A 15180-nucleotide genomic window follows, 5' to 3' on the forward strand; every position below is an offset into this window, starting at 1 on the left:
AATTGCATTCTTGCAGTATATCGTTTCTTTGGGATGTTCAGTGCACTGCAAGAAATGTTTTAATATTGAAGCGATGGTTTTTTTTGCATGATGTCACCTTTTTTGAATTTACTTTGGCCACCTTTACCTCAGTTTCTCATTCTATAATTTTCACCTGCAGCACTTGTGCTTTTAGTTATTTATTATATTAATTTATAACATGTTGTATGTGTAGGCAGAGGGACAGTTGTGGTAGTGTGGTAAAAAAAAATGTCTCTATTGTTAATGGAATATTGAGGAATGTTTTAGGAATTATCCATGTTCCACAAAACTGCAGATTTACTGTAATGACAAAAATAACATCTTCTGTGACGCGGGAACAAGAAAAATCCACAACAAAACAATGACAAGGGAAGGACATCACCAGTAGCTATTTTAATTTCAATAGCCTGCAGCACAGATGCACGACTGCACACACAATTAAGAGCATTAGGCAAACACAATGTAAAGCTACTCGCACAGATACAAGCGTTTAGTTTAGCCCATTTACAATCAATGACAACCAGTGGCTGTTGATTGCAGGATTCCCACTGTTCTGTCACCGGGTAACCTCACATCACCGGTATCACCAAATCACCAATTTCTTTGAAAGCAACAAATTGAAAAAGGAGCAAGGCTGCGTAACTGCCTATCAAAATTGCTAAATGATGTGATCTTAGAAGCTGAAGGTAGTTTGGAGAGTGGCTACAAATAGATTGTGTCTGTCTGTCCTTGTTTCCATCTCTCTGTGCATTCAGGTATGTGCGGTATTGATCGAAGAGGACGTTCAGAGAGGCCTCAGTTCGTTCATGCCGCTGACATGTGTTGTGCTGTCAACAGCTGCGGTCAAAGCCTTTTTTTCCCCCCAACTTCAGTTTACTGCTCTACTTTCTCACCGGATACATTTTTAATTTCGATTATAAAATGACTCTATACATTATCTGTCAAATGCTGCAATTAGTGTCAAACCAATCACAGAGTGCCTCCATCTCTCAGTCACCCTTGTGAGTGCACGTACAGTTAAGTATGTGGGCAGAATATGAAAAAGGACAAGCCGTCGAGGTGATGTTCAAAATGGAGAGCATGCTCTAGGTTCAGAGGTCGGCTGTAAATTACACCTTCCGTCTCTTTTATTATCCTGTGATTTCGGCACTGTGTTGCGTAATGATTAAATTTTTTTTCTTCCATTGCAGACGACCCTATGGTGTGCTCCATCTCCAACCCCGATTTTGTCATCTACTCCTCCGTGGTGTCGTTCTACCTGCCGTTCATCGTCACTCTGCTGGTCTACATCCGTATCTACGTCTTCCTCAGAATGAGGAGGAAGAGGATCACCTTCGGACAGGCCAGCGGGAAGGTGCAGCCAGGCCCAACCCCGGTGTCTGTGGTGAGACCAACACCTTAATGCTGTTTCCTTCAGTGATGTTGTCAGTTTTCAGGATTTATGGTACCATATTATGAGAAGAGACCGATTATTAAGTATTCATAAGCTGTAACAAATTGCTCTATCAATGGTTAATGAATAATTGAAACAAGTTGTTAGCAAATGCAACTTTTGGGTTGCCTGGTAGTGGCAGGTGTTTATCCCTCTCCAGCAGTGTTGTGTTTGTAGATATACAGATAGACACTTTATTCATTGCTTTGGGAAAATTCAAGGTATCTAGTGACTCACACATGTTACATTCAAGATCGATAAGGAAAGAATGTTTGAAACAACATGCAAATAACACGCAAATTGTGCTGGTCAAAGAAATAGAAAAAAAGTGCCAAGAATGCTGATACTTAGAAAAAGAATTGCAAAAATTATTGGTCGTTACAATCAAAAGTATTAAAAAGGGTGCAATGTAAACACAGAACTAACAGTAAACCAACCAATATGTTGAGGATTATCGGTTTAATTACACAGTTGAGTTGAGTCACTGGAGTCTCTTGCTCTTTAGCTAATCAAGAAGTCTTGTTTTTGACCTCTGACATTCTTGAAAAAGCATCTAAAACCAAATTCACAAATAACGTTTCAACATTCACTTCTTTTACTGTATTAAGATTTCTGTAGAGAACCCCTAAATGAAAGCTGTGTGTATTAAAGTTGCATATTTACGTAACTTTAATCCCCACCTCTCGCCCCATTCGCTGCAGCTCGGCACACCAGCTCACCTACAACTCTGCTCAAACACTGCAAAACTACTCTGTGCTCCAGTATTGGAGTAATTCAGCCCCACGTGTTCGAACCAGAATCCGAATCTTAAGAAAAATAATAACACAAAAGACCCAAGATTTGTTTCTTACGTATGAATCCGTGTTTTTGGTCATCAGTTGGTTGCAGCTTCAAGGTGGAAAAGCTCATCCATGGTGCTAACTCTTTACTTCACTTGTAATATGTCGCCCAGCATATAAAAAAACACCACATGGACATGTTAACAGGGTAAAAAAAAAAAAGATTTTTGCCTGTGATTTAGTAACATTTACAACTGAGGTGTCGAACTAATATTAAAGTGAGACGTCCTTGACGATTTATTACTGAAAATGCTGCAGCTGTAGAGAGATTTTCTTCCAGCACTTTTATAACCTTTTATATTTGATTGTGTAAAGTTAAAAATTCATCTTGGTCTAGCTCAGAGTATGTATTTGTTAGCTCCCTCTTCTTATGACAGCAACTTTATATTACCCATGTAGACGCATCCCATCTCCCTCATTTATATTCTCCCACTTTATGCACACTGATAATGACTTGCAAATTACAGCTCACCTTTACATTGGACCTTTCCTGTTAGACACACACACAATGCGCATGTACGTCACAAGCAAAAGCTTCATTAAAAACCTCAGAACTGGTTTCTTTGCTAGACAAGAACATTTCAGGCAAAGAGACTCTGTAAAATTGCCTCAGTAAAAGGTGTTTTCTGATATGCAGGAGGTTTTTTGTTACAAATTACTTGCAGGTAAAAGGGTTCAGAGCCAATGTCAGAGGAATTTCCAGAATAACTAATAATGTGACAGGAGTATCAGAGAAAATGAGGGGATTTTATTTTTTATTTTTTTTCTGTTAGGGTGCTCGGTAAAGTGCAATAGGAAGTTCTGGCAACACAGGTCAGAGATGAAATGTAAATGTATTGCTGTTCATATGGAGCTGACACAGCTGTCAGCGCAAAACTAAAGCAGTTCTTAATTAAAATGACATGCCAAGTTAAAAATAGAGTGTTTAATCACAGAGGCTACATTCTATGCTTACATCTCTTTTCTCTCTGTGAGCTTTGTATTACACCATATCAGTTTTGAAGTATAGATAGATAGATAGATAGATAGATAGATAGATAGATAGATAGATAGATAGATAGATGTGATCAAACAAGTACGAAGGATCATAATCTTTTATTTTTATTTTGAGAAACAAGCTTCAGATTTATTTTCGTCCTTCAACAGTCATCCTAATATTGTCTCATTTTTCTACTATTAGTGATTTTGTGACCACGGTGACATTGTTCTTTAAATGCTGGTTTCTCATTATAATGCAATTCCGAGTTTTGTTCTCAACGAGCTGTCAGTTCTTTGATCGTATCCGTCACTCTAATGTTTGTCCCAGTTCCATCTATCATTACAAATGATGGCTTTATCTTAATAACCATGGGCAAGGAGACACCAGGTCATGCTCTGTGCATCTGTATCGGCCCTATTTTTAAAATACGGTGCATAAGGAGACACTGTTAGATAAATCTAGCCATTAACTTGACCAGCTCTGGCATATCCACAAGCCTCCTGCGTAATGTGGCTGGATTCATTGCACTCCATTTTTCCCCTTCAATGCACACAAATTTATAGTCAGGTCCTCTATTTTAACACCAGGTTACAGATAATTGGTTGTAGTAGAGCCCTGGAGGAGTTCAGGCTGAGAGCGTCATAATAGAAACGTGTTTTGAAATAACATAATGGGACTCTCACTCAGTCAAGTGAAGGAACTTGATATGAAGAAGGAGTCTTTCATTTCTCTCTCACTGTGTTTCAAAGACACCTATCTTTATTTCTGCGGTGAGCTCTAATTGAGTTGCACAGCGTTTGGCTCAGGAGTGAGAGCGACCGAAACCATAACAGGCACAAATCCTAATTGTCTTGATTTGTTGTGTCTGTCTCGGGGACACTCTCTGAGAATTGTTTGAATTTTAATAAAAGTGTCCCCTGAGATGAATCCTAAGTCTCAGGTGACTGGCAAAAAAATGCTCCACCTGTAGACTGATGGGATTTGGGTGTGTAAATAAATAGCGTTTCTCTGGAAAATGTTTTCTATCTTGAACCTCCCCTATATCTCCTAGGAGACCTGTTTGCAAGAAGAGACTCCAAAGACGAAGCAAGACCTGTCGCCTATAAGGATTAAAGTGGTAAGTGCTATTTTAAACAACTGAATTGTTTTTTTCAATGCTCTAGTCTTGCTGATTGCAGCACCGCCTCATGCCTGACTGACTCTCGTTTTGACTGAGCTGGCGTTTTCTGACATGGTGGCACGCATGGCGATGCTGCTTTTAGCTTTTCCCGTGGGTCTGTTTGTCTGTATGTTCATGCAAACGTGAGTTTTTCATTGCGCCAGGTCAGAGGTCTGAGAACGAGATCGCAAATTGTGATTCTGAAGCATTGCGTGTTGCCCTACGTCACCTGGTCACTAGTCAGCTGAGTAAAGTCTGTGGGTGACGCACTGCAGCACCTGCAGAGTCCACAAAGGCAGAGAAAATAACAATCTGTAATCCTCCCCTAAAAACAAATGTGTGGTGAGATGAGTAAGAGACTAATATGAATATTCATATTCGTGGCCATACAGGAAACATGCATTGCACAATACTTAGAACTGAGAGGGAAAAAGGTTCACTGGAGTTTCTGAGTTTGCGAGTGGTTCAGGAAGTGAAAGTGTTTCATGTTACAAGAGATAAAAGATAACAGAGATACTGTAGAGCTTTAGAAACTTGGAGTGCGGTCGCTTTTAGTCCGTCTGAACAGCACTTCTGACATGAATTGGCTGTAAGTGCTAGTTTTCTGAGTCTTAGTCACCACTTTTTTGTCTTGGTGGCATAACACTGAGCTTTGAATATTTTCCATGTGAGGTAAAGGAGGATCAGCTAAAGGCAATCTTTCAATAGATAATAAACTGCATATTTGAGCGAAATAAAGACGGAAGAGCGATGAAGTGTGATCCACTTTAACTGAAACGTTAAAGCTGCCATAATTTTGTGTCCGACACCTTGGAACAGCAGATCAAGCTGAAAACACCAAACGGACACATCGTCACCTTATTTAGTTTGCTATTTACACATGTAGCAGACACAGAGCTACATACTCTGTTTTGGTCATAATCAGTTCAGAAAGAAAAAAATCTGTCTCCTTTCGCTGCCAAGTGCTCTGCTGTTTACTAGATATCTGTTTATTTTGACTGACGTGTGCAGAAAGAGCTGTTTTTTTTTCTAAAAAACTGCTTCCTGTTGCAGTTGAGGTTGATGAGGGTGGTGAGATTGAACCAAAACACTAAAGCTGCAGACCAGGAAAGCAAAACAATGAGCTAAAAGACACTGAACGGTCCGTGATAATTTTATGTTTTTGTAACAGCTGACACCATTCATATTACACATCACATATTTGATTTATTAGTTCTATTAAGATGTTGATTAGTGCAGCTTTAGTAGCATAACTATTATAATTGGAAAGTTTTTGGAATTGGGTCTTTATTGATTTCAAGTTGTGGGTGATTGTGTATCACTTGTACCTCCAACAGAGTGTAGAACCAACGGGTCCTTCGAAGCCCAACCTGCTCTCAGGATGTCTGTGGCGCAAACGCCCGAAGACGGGTCCGGTGGAGAACTCAGGGCTGCCCCCGGTGGACACGCAGAACTACTGCAGCATCAGCCACGCCTCCTGCGGTCGCACCGAGTTAGACCTGGAGCAGGAGCAAAGGGAGCAGGACGCAGAGGAGAGCAACCAGGTCGAATGTCCTCCCGTTAGGATGAGCTGCGAGGTGAAGGACCTGTCCAACGGACGAACGCACACGTCGCTGAGGCCGATGTCGCACATGAACAACCCACGATTCAGGAGCATGCATGCTCGGGAGAAAAAGGCCACTCAGATGCTGGCCATTGTGCTCGGTGAGTGGACACTGTCAGAAGTGGGATAAGCTGAGGAAATAAAAATGTAAATGTCACACTAGCTTATAGTACAGGCAATTTTAGAGATGCAATATACGGCTGAGTTGCTTGTTCCGCTTCAACGGCCGTAACGTTTTCCTGATTAACTTCCTCAACCACATACACCTGGCCACCTGTACTATTCCTCGGCCACGATAACACCTCTACATTTGCTTACTCTGTGTACATTTGCTCCACATTTGCAGAGCTACAATAAATCAAGCTGAAATGTCAAAAAAACAAAAAAAAAAGGTTCGCAGTGTGTGTCTGGACACACACTGTAGCTCCTGACACAGCTTCCACACGCTCTAATTATCAGCCAGGTTACTTTAACGATGATCTGCTTAGCGCTGGCACAGCACAGATCTCGCTGACAAAAATTGTAATCAGAGGTGTCTGATGACATTACACTGGTGTCAGTGAAAAACAGTGGTGCACACACCGAAAATGATCTCAGTCCAGCCAGCTTCCCACCTGCGTTTCAGCCATCTGACCAAAGCTTCCCCGTGATGCTGTGACCCCAATTATAGGGCTTGGATTTAATGAGTGTTTGAGCTTGACAGCAGCTTTTACAGCTACAGTTTGTAATCTTGTTTATACATAATAAAGTGTGTCCTGCTGGCTGCTGATGGGTTTGACTCACATATGAATACCACAAAGAGCAGAGGTTGAGAGTGTATTAATTGGCTTTATCCAGCTTTTCTTTTTAGCCCATCACATATTCAGGTGAAGATAACAGCGACGCAGAACACAGGAGTAAATAAAAGCGCCAACTGTTGTTTTTCTCGACTGAACTCGCTGGAGCTGTAGTTAACTTTGTAAGCGGACTTTTCAGTCTTTCTGTGTCATGTGTAGAACATGATGGCTGCAGACAAGATACAAAAGACCCAGGCTTACATTTTCCAACTGACAGAAACATTAGAAGAAATAAACCAACCAGCAGATTATTTGTATTACAGAGTACCATCAGTGTTTTAGTACATAATAGCAAATGTACAGAAATGTGTTGGTTCATCACCTGCAGCCCGTTTTATTAACATAGTTGGCTTCTGACTGCAGCAGTTATTGCACATTACAGTAGCAGCTAATCCTGGCTTTGAAGGTAGTGCTCAGCTAATAAGCTGGTTATCTAGGCCTGCTGATTGCAGCTTATGTTAGAGCAAATAAACACATTTTAACAAACACACTTGTGCTCACGTTTTTAATTTTAGAGAGGCTTAAAAAAACACCACCAATCCAAATGCGTGTTGCTCTCCCACACAGTGGCTGTGTCTTCCTAATATCACCTGCATTATAGCTGATGTAGTTAGTTGATGATCACATAATTACAAATGATGGCACTTTAAGGCCACACTGGCAATACTGGTACGTCTATGATCACCTCAGTGGGTAGTAAACTGGGAATACTAACGTTGGCTGCTTAAAAAAAAAAGAAGTGTTTCATCAATTCTTTATTATTTTGCTCTTGTATTTTTTAGATTGGAAAAAGCTAAAAACAGACACCACTGTCCAAAGTCTTACAGAGTCTGACTCTTGCTACACCATCTCAGCCCTGCAGACATATTGTGAAACTGTGAGGTTGTTAAGCAGTGATTTAACGATAAGTGTTTTGTGGGAGCTTTTAGTGAACCGGAACTGTGACCATGATTAACATGAAGTCTCTCTTTTTTTTTCTCTCTCCTTTTCTATTTTACCCATCTTCCTCACACTTTTCAAACATGTTTCACATTCACGTTTTCCCACCTTCCATCTACTCACCATTCTTCTTACTTTATTTCTCTTTGTATCTCGACTATTCATACCACTCTGTCCTACTTACAACTTCAATTCCCTGTCGTCCTTTCTCCATACCTCTCTGCTGTCTGGCTGCTCCAGGGGTGTTTCTCATCTGCTGGCTGCCTTTCTTTGTGACTCACATTCTGAACACCCACTGCAGGACATGCTACGTGCCTCCTGCACTTTACAGTGCTTTCACCTGGCTGGGGTATGTCAACAGCGCCCTTAACCCTGTTATCTACACGACCTTCAACATCGAGTTCAGGCGGGCTTTCATCAAGATCCTCAGCTGCTGAGGAAGCAGGAACGGCGGGGACATTAATGTGGAAATGAGGCTGTGCATTCGTGCTCCAACTCAGGCACGGCACATTTAGCAAGCAGTGACCACAGACGTACACAGGTCGCCATCAAATGGAGCAAACTTGCTTTGTATCCTACAGGAGTTAAACAATAGCAGCAAGTTGAAGCATGGAAATGGACCAACGCTGCATTGTGCAATAAACGCAAACAAAAGAGGATTTTTCTTACTTTTCTGACTCCAACAAAGACTTTCTTCTTTCTCAACAGGGCTGGGATTACATTCGAACAGTGTTACTCCTCAAATAAGACTTATCACATGCACACAGTCCTATTGATAGCTTTCTTGTGGATATGTCTTGTATATGGATATGTGTACTGCTCATTGGCACAGTTCCTCAGTTCAGGACTTTGAGGTCGGTGCAATTTTCAAGGCTCTTTGGAGAAAAAATGGAGCTTTAAAGCTGACAAATTGACCGTAGAGCTGCGGGCCACTTCATCCGGAGGTCCACTGCCACCGCGCTGTGTGCATTAACTGATGTTCCTCACCTCCCCCACACACCCCCACCCTCATCGCCACGACCATCAGTTACTCACCAGTGCATGCACGAGTCAAATTTCATGACCGTGTACTTGAGTTGTGCTGAAAGGATCGTATAGGTCCCTGCCAAGACTCACATCATTTCGAAGATTGTCATATATATATTGATGTGAAGGCATTGTGCTCAGTGTGGCTTCATTAGAATTAAAAATGTGAGATTTTGATGTAATGCACAGTGGAAAAATTCTCAGTGTTTTTTAAAGGGACTGTCTGTTTACTGGCAAACCTCCCCATGATTTAGAGCTGCCTGCTGGCTGCTCTGATGTAGGCAGAAGCTTTTCGATCTTTACAAATCAAACAGGATTGTAAACTGTGAGGTGGGCAGGTCTGTCATGGGCAGAGTATTTACTGCATTGTGTTGTAAATAAAAAAAAAAAAAAGAGAGATATGAAATATTTTCCAGGCTCATGTATGCATTTGAATGCTGCTTTGCGATGAAAGGTGCAATTAGATGTTGGCGCAGAAAAGTGTGAAGACCACAGAGGAGCTAAGCTGATGATTTCGGGAGATTTAGAAACAGACGGAGGAGGAAGCTGGTGAGAACAACTTTGATAAGGGTTGATGGGAGAGCTGGGTGAAGCAAAATAGGTAAGAGATGAGCTGAAAAGAACGAGGATCAAAGATGATGGTAGGAGGGAAGAAAAGCTGATGGATTGTGAATCGGTGCAAGAGGGAAGAAAAAGGGAGGGCCGGTCCTTCTCAGCCTACATCTCAGGCTCTCTTATTTGTCTGAGAGGTACAAACACCTGCTCCCCTGACACTTTGTGCCATTGCGTCGAATCAGCCTCGTTCCACAGAAACTGCTTATGATGATGACGCACCAGGTGTGCATGTGTGTGTGCACACTTTTGTTTCTGTTAGCGAGCTGTGATGCAAGAAGAACATCCAGCTTGTGATCATCATAATGCAAACATCAATAACCCATAGCATGGATTTATGTTTTCCTTTAATATCAATAATAAAAAAAAAACACATCAGCCCTCATGCAGCCGAAATCAATATATAATTCGGTGCAATGAATTAAATAAATGCATATTTACAGGGGCTTTAATCAGGACATAAAACAAACTGCGGCTGAGATTGCATGGTGATCACACAAGGGAATCCTCTTCTGTTCTTTAATTGAATCTGAATATGAATTAATTTAATTAAGGATACATTTTATGGTGTAAATACTGCACAGCTGCGCGCCTCTAAATTATTCCGACTAATTCAGAGACAATAATAAATAAAAAACACTCGCTCACCTCTCAACATAAATGGACCACAAATAAGCCTAAAGCCCCAAAGGACGGGCGTCACTCGAGAGGCCTCTAGAGGCTGCGATGTTCGTTACATAGAAGAATATGAAATGACTAGAGGGAACAAATATATTAACGATACGGCTATGCGCATTTATCAGCGGTGACACTAAAAATGTTTCATTTTTTGTTAAATGCTGCCAGAGGAAAGGTTACGAGGTCATTAAAAACAAAAGAGTTCACCCCTTTGGGATCATGTACGTGCTCATCCAATTTCATGGCAATCTGTTTTCACATTGAAAGACATTTTGTCCTGGAGGCAATGCAAGCTGAATGAGAGCTTAGTGAGTGTCTGCAATTACATGGACAATGTTTATCCTGCCATCGTAATCAGAACATCTCAGTCGTTTTCCAAAACCTGTTGGATTCTGAATTCAGACAGAATGAGGCAAATCACTGCGCTTCAAAAGAAAATCTAAATGTTATAAGTAATATATCACTTTTTTTTTTAAAGGAAACTACAGAATATGAACTTATTACAAAATTATAGACCAGTAAAATTAAGTCTTTTGTATGACATTAAAATGTTGATGCAGGGGCAAAACCCTCAGCCACCATCACACACTACATGCACAAAATATTCCAGTGTTTGTCCTTGTTCAGAAAAATAATCCTATTGAGCTGTTTACATGGCACATGAAAAGAATTATTCCCCCACTTATATTCCCATTTACATGCAGCCATGCATCCTCAGCATCATCTGGTGCAGGAACTCATCACATCCCACGTTAACGCCGTGCTTGATGCGTATGACAGAGGTCGATGCCCGAACACGGTGTTTATTAAATCAAAACATAGAAGTGGAACAACTGGCGCTGTTTGTGCCAGCATCAAAATATGTTTTTTTTTTGGCAGACACAGCCTCCCTTTATCGTTCCTTCAAACACCTTCTTGAAAAGGTCAGAAGTGTGTTTACACATTATTCAAAAACCTGTTGATAATAAAGCCTTTCATAAGGTTTAAAAGTAGATGTATTTCTTCCGTTTCTGGACTTACTTTTCTGCTTCTTAAAGGCAGAAATATAGGCCTTTCTGTTGGTAATGCATCCCTGCACCAAACTTCAAAGTGTTGACTAGTTGTTTGTGTCCAACATCTGCAGTAAAAACCAATTAAAGATGAATATTCTAAATGTGCTGTATACAAGTCGAAAGGATGCTCCTAAAACCCAAAAGATGTCCGCACATCTTACATATGAATTGGAAAATGCTACATTCAGAATAAGTCGGAACAGCAGTGTTATGCTAGAATGAATATAACTGTAGTTGTCAAAGTTCAGGTTAAGTCTTAACTTTGGATACTGTTCAAAGTTGCTGCACTCCTGCTGGTTCTTGGGAACGCCTTATGGAGCTGCACAATGCCGAGGAGTTCATATAAAACTCTATGTACTTAAACCTCCTGGTGAAGCCCCAAGTCATCCAATGTAAAGACTTTTCTGTCAGTAGTTTCTTTGTAGTCTTTCTTTAAGACTAACCCCATTGCAGGGGAGGTGGAGCGCAAATGGCTGGGGAGCAAAATATGGAGCAGAACTAAAGTTAAATCAACCTGATTATCAAACATGCGCTTTCACTGCAGCAAGATTTGGGTTACGTACAAAAATGTAAGGTACATTTAGTCTTTTATTTAAAAGCAAGAACTGAAAACCAGGTGATCAAGCCAATGTGTCAGACAGGACCAACATATGAAGACACCAACATGTTCTTCAGTTTGCTGTCAGTATTGTGAGAGAGTTTTTCAAAAGCCTCTCGAAGTTTGGTTAAATTTCTATCCATCCATCTATTATATATACACCGCTTAATCCTCACTAGTGTTGTGGGGGGCTGGGGTCTATCCCAGCTGATTTAGGGTGAAGGCAGGGGACACCCTGGACAGGTCGCCAGTCTATCACAGGGCTACACTTAGAGACAGACAACATAGCACACTCACATTCACACCTACAGACAATTTACAATCAGTAATTAACCTCAACATGTTTTTGGACTGTGTGGGAGGAAGCCGGAGAACCCGGAGAGAACCCACGCTGCACGGGGAGAACATGTAAACTCCATGCAGAAAGATCCCGGGTGTCTTCACTGGGACGCGAACTTCAAGCTGCTTTTTGCGAATTTCCCACAATGTTCAAGATAAGATACATGCATGCCGCGTCCTTGATAGTGTTATTTAAGACATCCAAACTAATTTGCTTTTAATCTCTCCTAATGGATGATCATAATTAATTATGCAAGACAACCACTGATCCAGCCTGCAGTTTTTGATAAATCACTCTCTGAACCAAAGTGATGGAGCAGCAGACTGAGCAGCCAACAAACACACATGACCCTCCTCAGATTGCTGCGAGTGGACCAAAAATAGAAATAAACCTGACACGTGTGCTCTCAGATATCTCAGAATATTTTACTCTCCAGTTCATGCTGTGCCTTTTTGTACGTGCACACAATGCTTGATGTCTGTATGTATGCTGAACGACTATAGGCACACATGCCTTGGTGCACTTGCATGGGCTTATTCACACGAATCTGCTGCGCGCATGTCTTTGCAAGCACAAACAGGTGCCTTCTTTTTTCTGCCTCCATGCATTTATGCGCTGTGCATGATAAAAACAGCTCTAGATGATCGGGGAGGTTCACAATCGAAGGAGCCCATCCATGAGTGAAAGGCAGAGGGAGGGTTTAGTTGCTCTGCTCAGTGTGTTCGCTGCCCCGCTAGCTGAGGATGACACGGTGGAAGGAAGAGATGAATGCGATGCAGCGTTTGCATGTTTATCAGCGAGTCTCAGAAGCAAGAGGATGCTTGCTTGAGTGATGGCTGCTCACTGTCTAATTACTCCAATGTGTTTGAAAACTCCAACTTTTAGTTTCCATAGAGCGGAAGCTTTGTAGCTGAGGAGGTAAACACACAAGGCGAAAAAATAAGTTGATGACTGAGAGTGTCACCGCTCCAGTTCCTGCACAAATAGCAAGTCTCCGCTTGCTTCTTCCCTCTGTCTTAATGGGTTTGAGAGGCTTTGTGCATTTCTGTGGGTGGAAAACAGATGTGAAAGGCAGTTGCAGCGTTTAGCAGTGGCTAATGATGATGGATAAAGATGCTGATTACAGTCAGGAGTGGCTACACTAGTCGGTCCCTGTCTTCCTTCAACACAGCCTCCCACTTTTTTTTCCTCCCACCAGTGTGTCAAAGCAGCATGATAATCATCCTCCCCCCTCAGCCTCTCCCTGTTGTTTCTATGCTGCCTCTTCACTTCATTTGATGCCATTGTGAGGTTAGGAGGTCATGTGTGGGGAGGAAACTAATCCTGCAATGGTAGGAAATGAGTTCTGGCAATTGGACTGGTCAAAATGCACTCACACCACGACCACTGTTATCACTTCTGTGAGTATATTCTATCATGTTGTGGAGAAAAAAAAAGGTGTTCACAGTCACATTATAGAGGCTTATCTGTCTTGTCTCTGACAAGAATTTGCTTCCTGCAAGGTTAAAAGAGTCGCATGACACGACTCTCTTTTTCCGCATTAGATGAGAATATCGATATCTCTCATATCTGTTCACTAAATATAGCCTCTTTCAGGCGTGCACTCCTTTCCGATAATCTGAAAGCAACTAAAAGTGTCGGCTTTTTGACTGAATGAGCACCTGGATCACTGTTTTGTAAAAATCATGATGGCAACCTAGTAACATTTCCATATCACTCTCAACATGGTACAAGTCTGAAGTGCACCCAGTGTCATTATGGGATAGGCAGGCACACGCAGCGGTACTTTGTGTTGTGTGAAATGATTTGGAGAAGGCTTTTTTTCAGTAGTCATCCAAAAAACATCACAGAGAGCCCAAAAACTCAACGTGTGTACCAGAATCATTTTTCCCATTCACTTTGCTCTACAAATTCATCTCTATTAGGTTGGAAATTGAAATATCCATAATCTAAAAACAGACACTAACAACTTACGTTAATGATACTCACCAATAATGAATGTAATCTGGGGTTTTTTTCCCCACAAGATGTTAACAGCAGCTGAAGTTAAGGTTGTTGCTTCAGACAGCAACGGTAATTTTATTCAATATTTATAATCATAAATTATACCTGACATGGAGACAGGATTGGCCCAGGTCAGGATGAAATGTCAAGTCACACTGTGTACTTTTCACCTGTCACACACAGCTTGGTTTGTTGTCCCCAGTGTAGGAGTCTTTCCTCTGATCTTCTTGAATACCTGCAGCAAGAAGCAGCACCAGGATGCATATTAGCATCTCCAAAGTGGGACTCGTGCACATTTATGCACAGAATGAAAGCAGTAACTTCTTGAAATACTTAGAAATCATGCCCAACATGGAGACAGGGTTGATGAGAATCTAACAGCATAGGGGGGGATCTATGGGGACTGATTTACTTTTGGAGCCAGGCTCTAGTGGCCATTCAAGGAACTGCAGCTTTTGTACTTCTATATTGGGTTCACTTTTTCGGCCTCTGAGGTTACCTGTGCCAAACAAATTCCATTTGTATAAAAAGCCAAACTTTCCAAAACAATGGCCAATCATAGGAAATTCATCTCACCGTGGTTTTATTGTTCATCAAGAAGAAAGGTCAAAGTAGCCTGGAATGCAGCAGAAGCCTTGTTGCATCTCGTGTATATCACTGAGGTGTTGCACTGGCTTCAAATGCATCCTTTTTTAAAAATCTGGGCAGTTGCGGCTCATCTAGTAAGGCTCTGGGCTACTGATCAGAAGGTCGCAGGTTCAGTGCTGCCTTAGTTGGGCCCTTGAGAAAGGCTCTTAAGCATACCTGCTGCAGGGGTGCTATACCATGGCTGACCCTGCGTTCTGACCCCATGCGGGAAAAAAATATCACAATGCTGTAAAGTATTTGTGACAAATAAAGACTGCAACCACAGACTCACACTTTTGCATATGTGCATGCCACTGTTTGTGTGCATAAACCACAATAACAGATTAATACCATTACATTCTGTGGCAGGATGAAGCCTAATTTCTGCACTTAATGTGAGAATGCTATTCAGCCTATCACCGCTGGAGGGCACTC

At 41.5% G+C, this 15180-nt stretch overlaps 1 protein-coding gene across 1 annotated transcript in view; it reads left to right on the top strand.

Moving 5' to 3' along the window:
• drd3 (dopamine receptor D3) overlaps positions 1-9240 on the top strand; it is a 20367-nt gene extending 11127 nt beyond the window's left edge. Inside the window, exons 4-7 of the mRNA XM_008297480.1 lie at positions 1212-1405; positions 4323-4388; positions 5768-6134; positions 8049-9240. Coding sequence (XP_008295702.1) covers positions 1212-1405; positions 4323-4388; positions 5768-6134; positions 8049-8245 — 824 coding nt within the window. The 3' untranslated portion in view covers positions 8246-9240. The remainder of the gene's footprint in view (positions 1-1211; positions 1406-4322; positions 4389-5767; positions 6135-8048) is intronic.
• Positions 9241-15180: the final 5940 nt, after the last annotated feature.

The sequence above is a fragment of the Stegastes partitus genome, unplaced genomic scaffold (assembly GCF_000690725.1).
Source record: "Stegastes partitus isolate 25-593 unplaced genomic scaffold, Stegastes_partitus-1.0.2 Scaffold1223, whole genome shotgun sequence".
In the NCBI taxonomy this organism is placed as follows: domain Eukaryota; kingdom Metazoa; phylum Chordata; class Actinopteri; family Pomacentridae; genus Stegastes; species Stegastes partitus.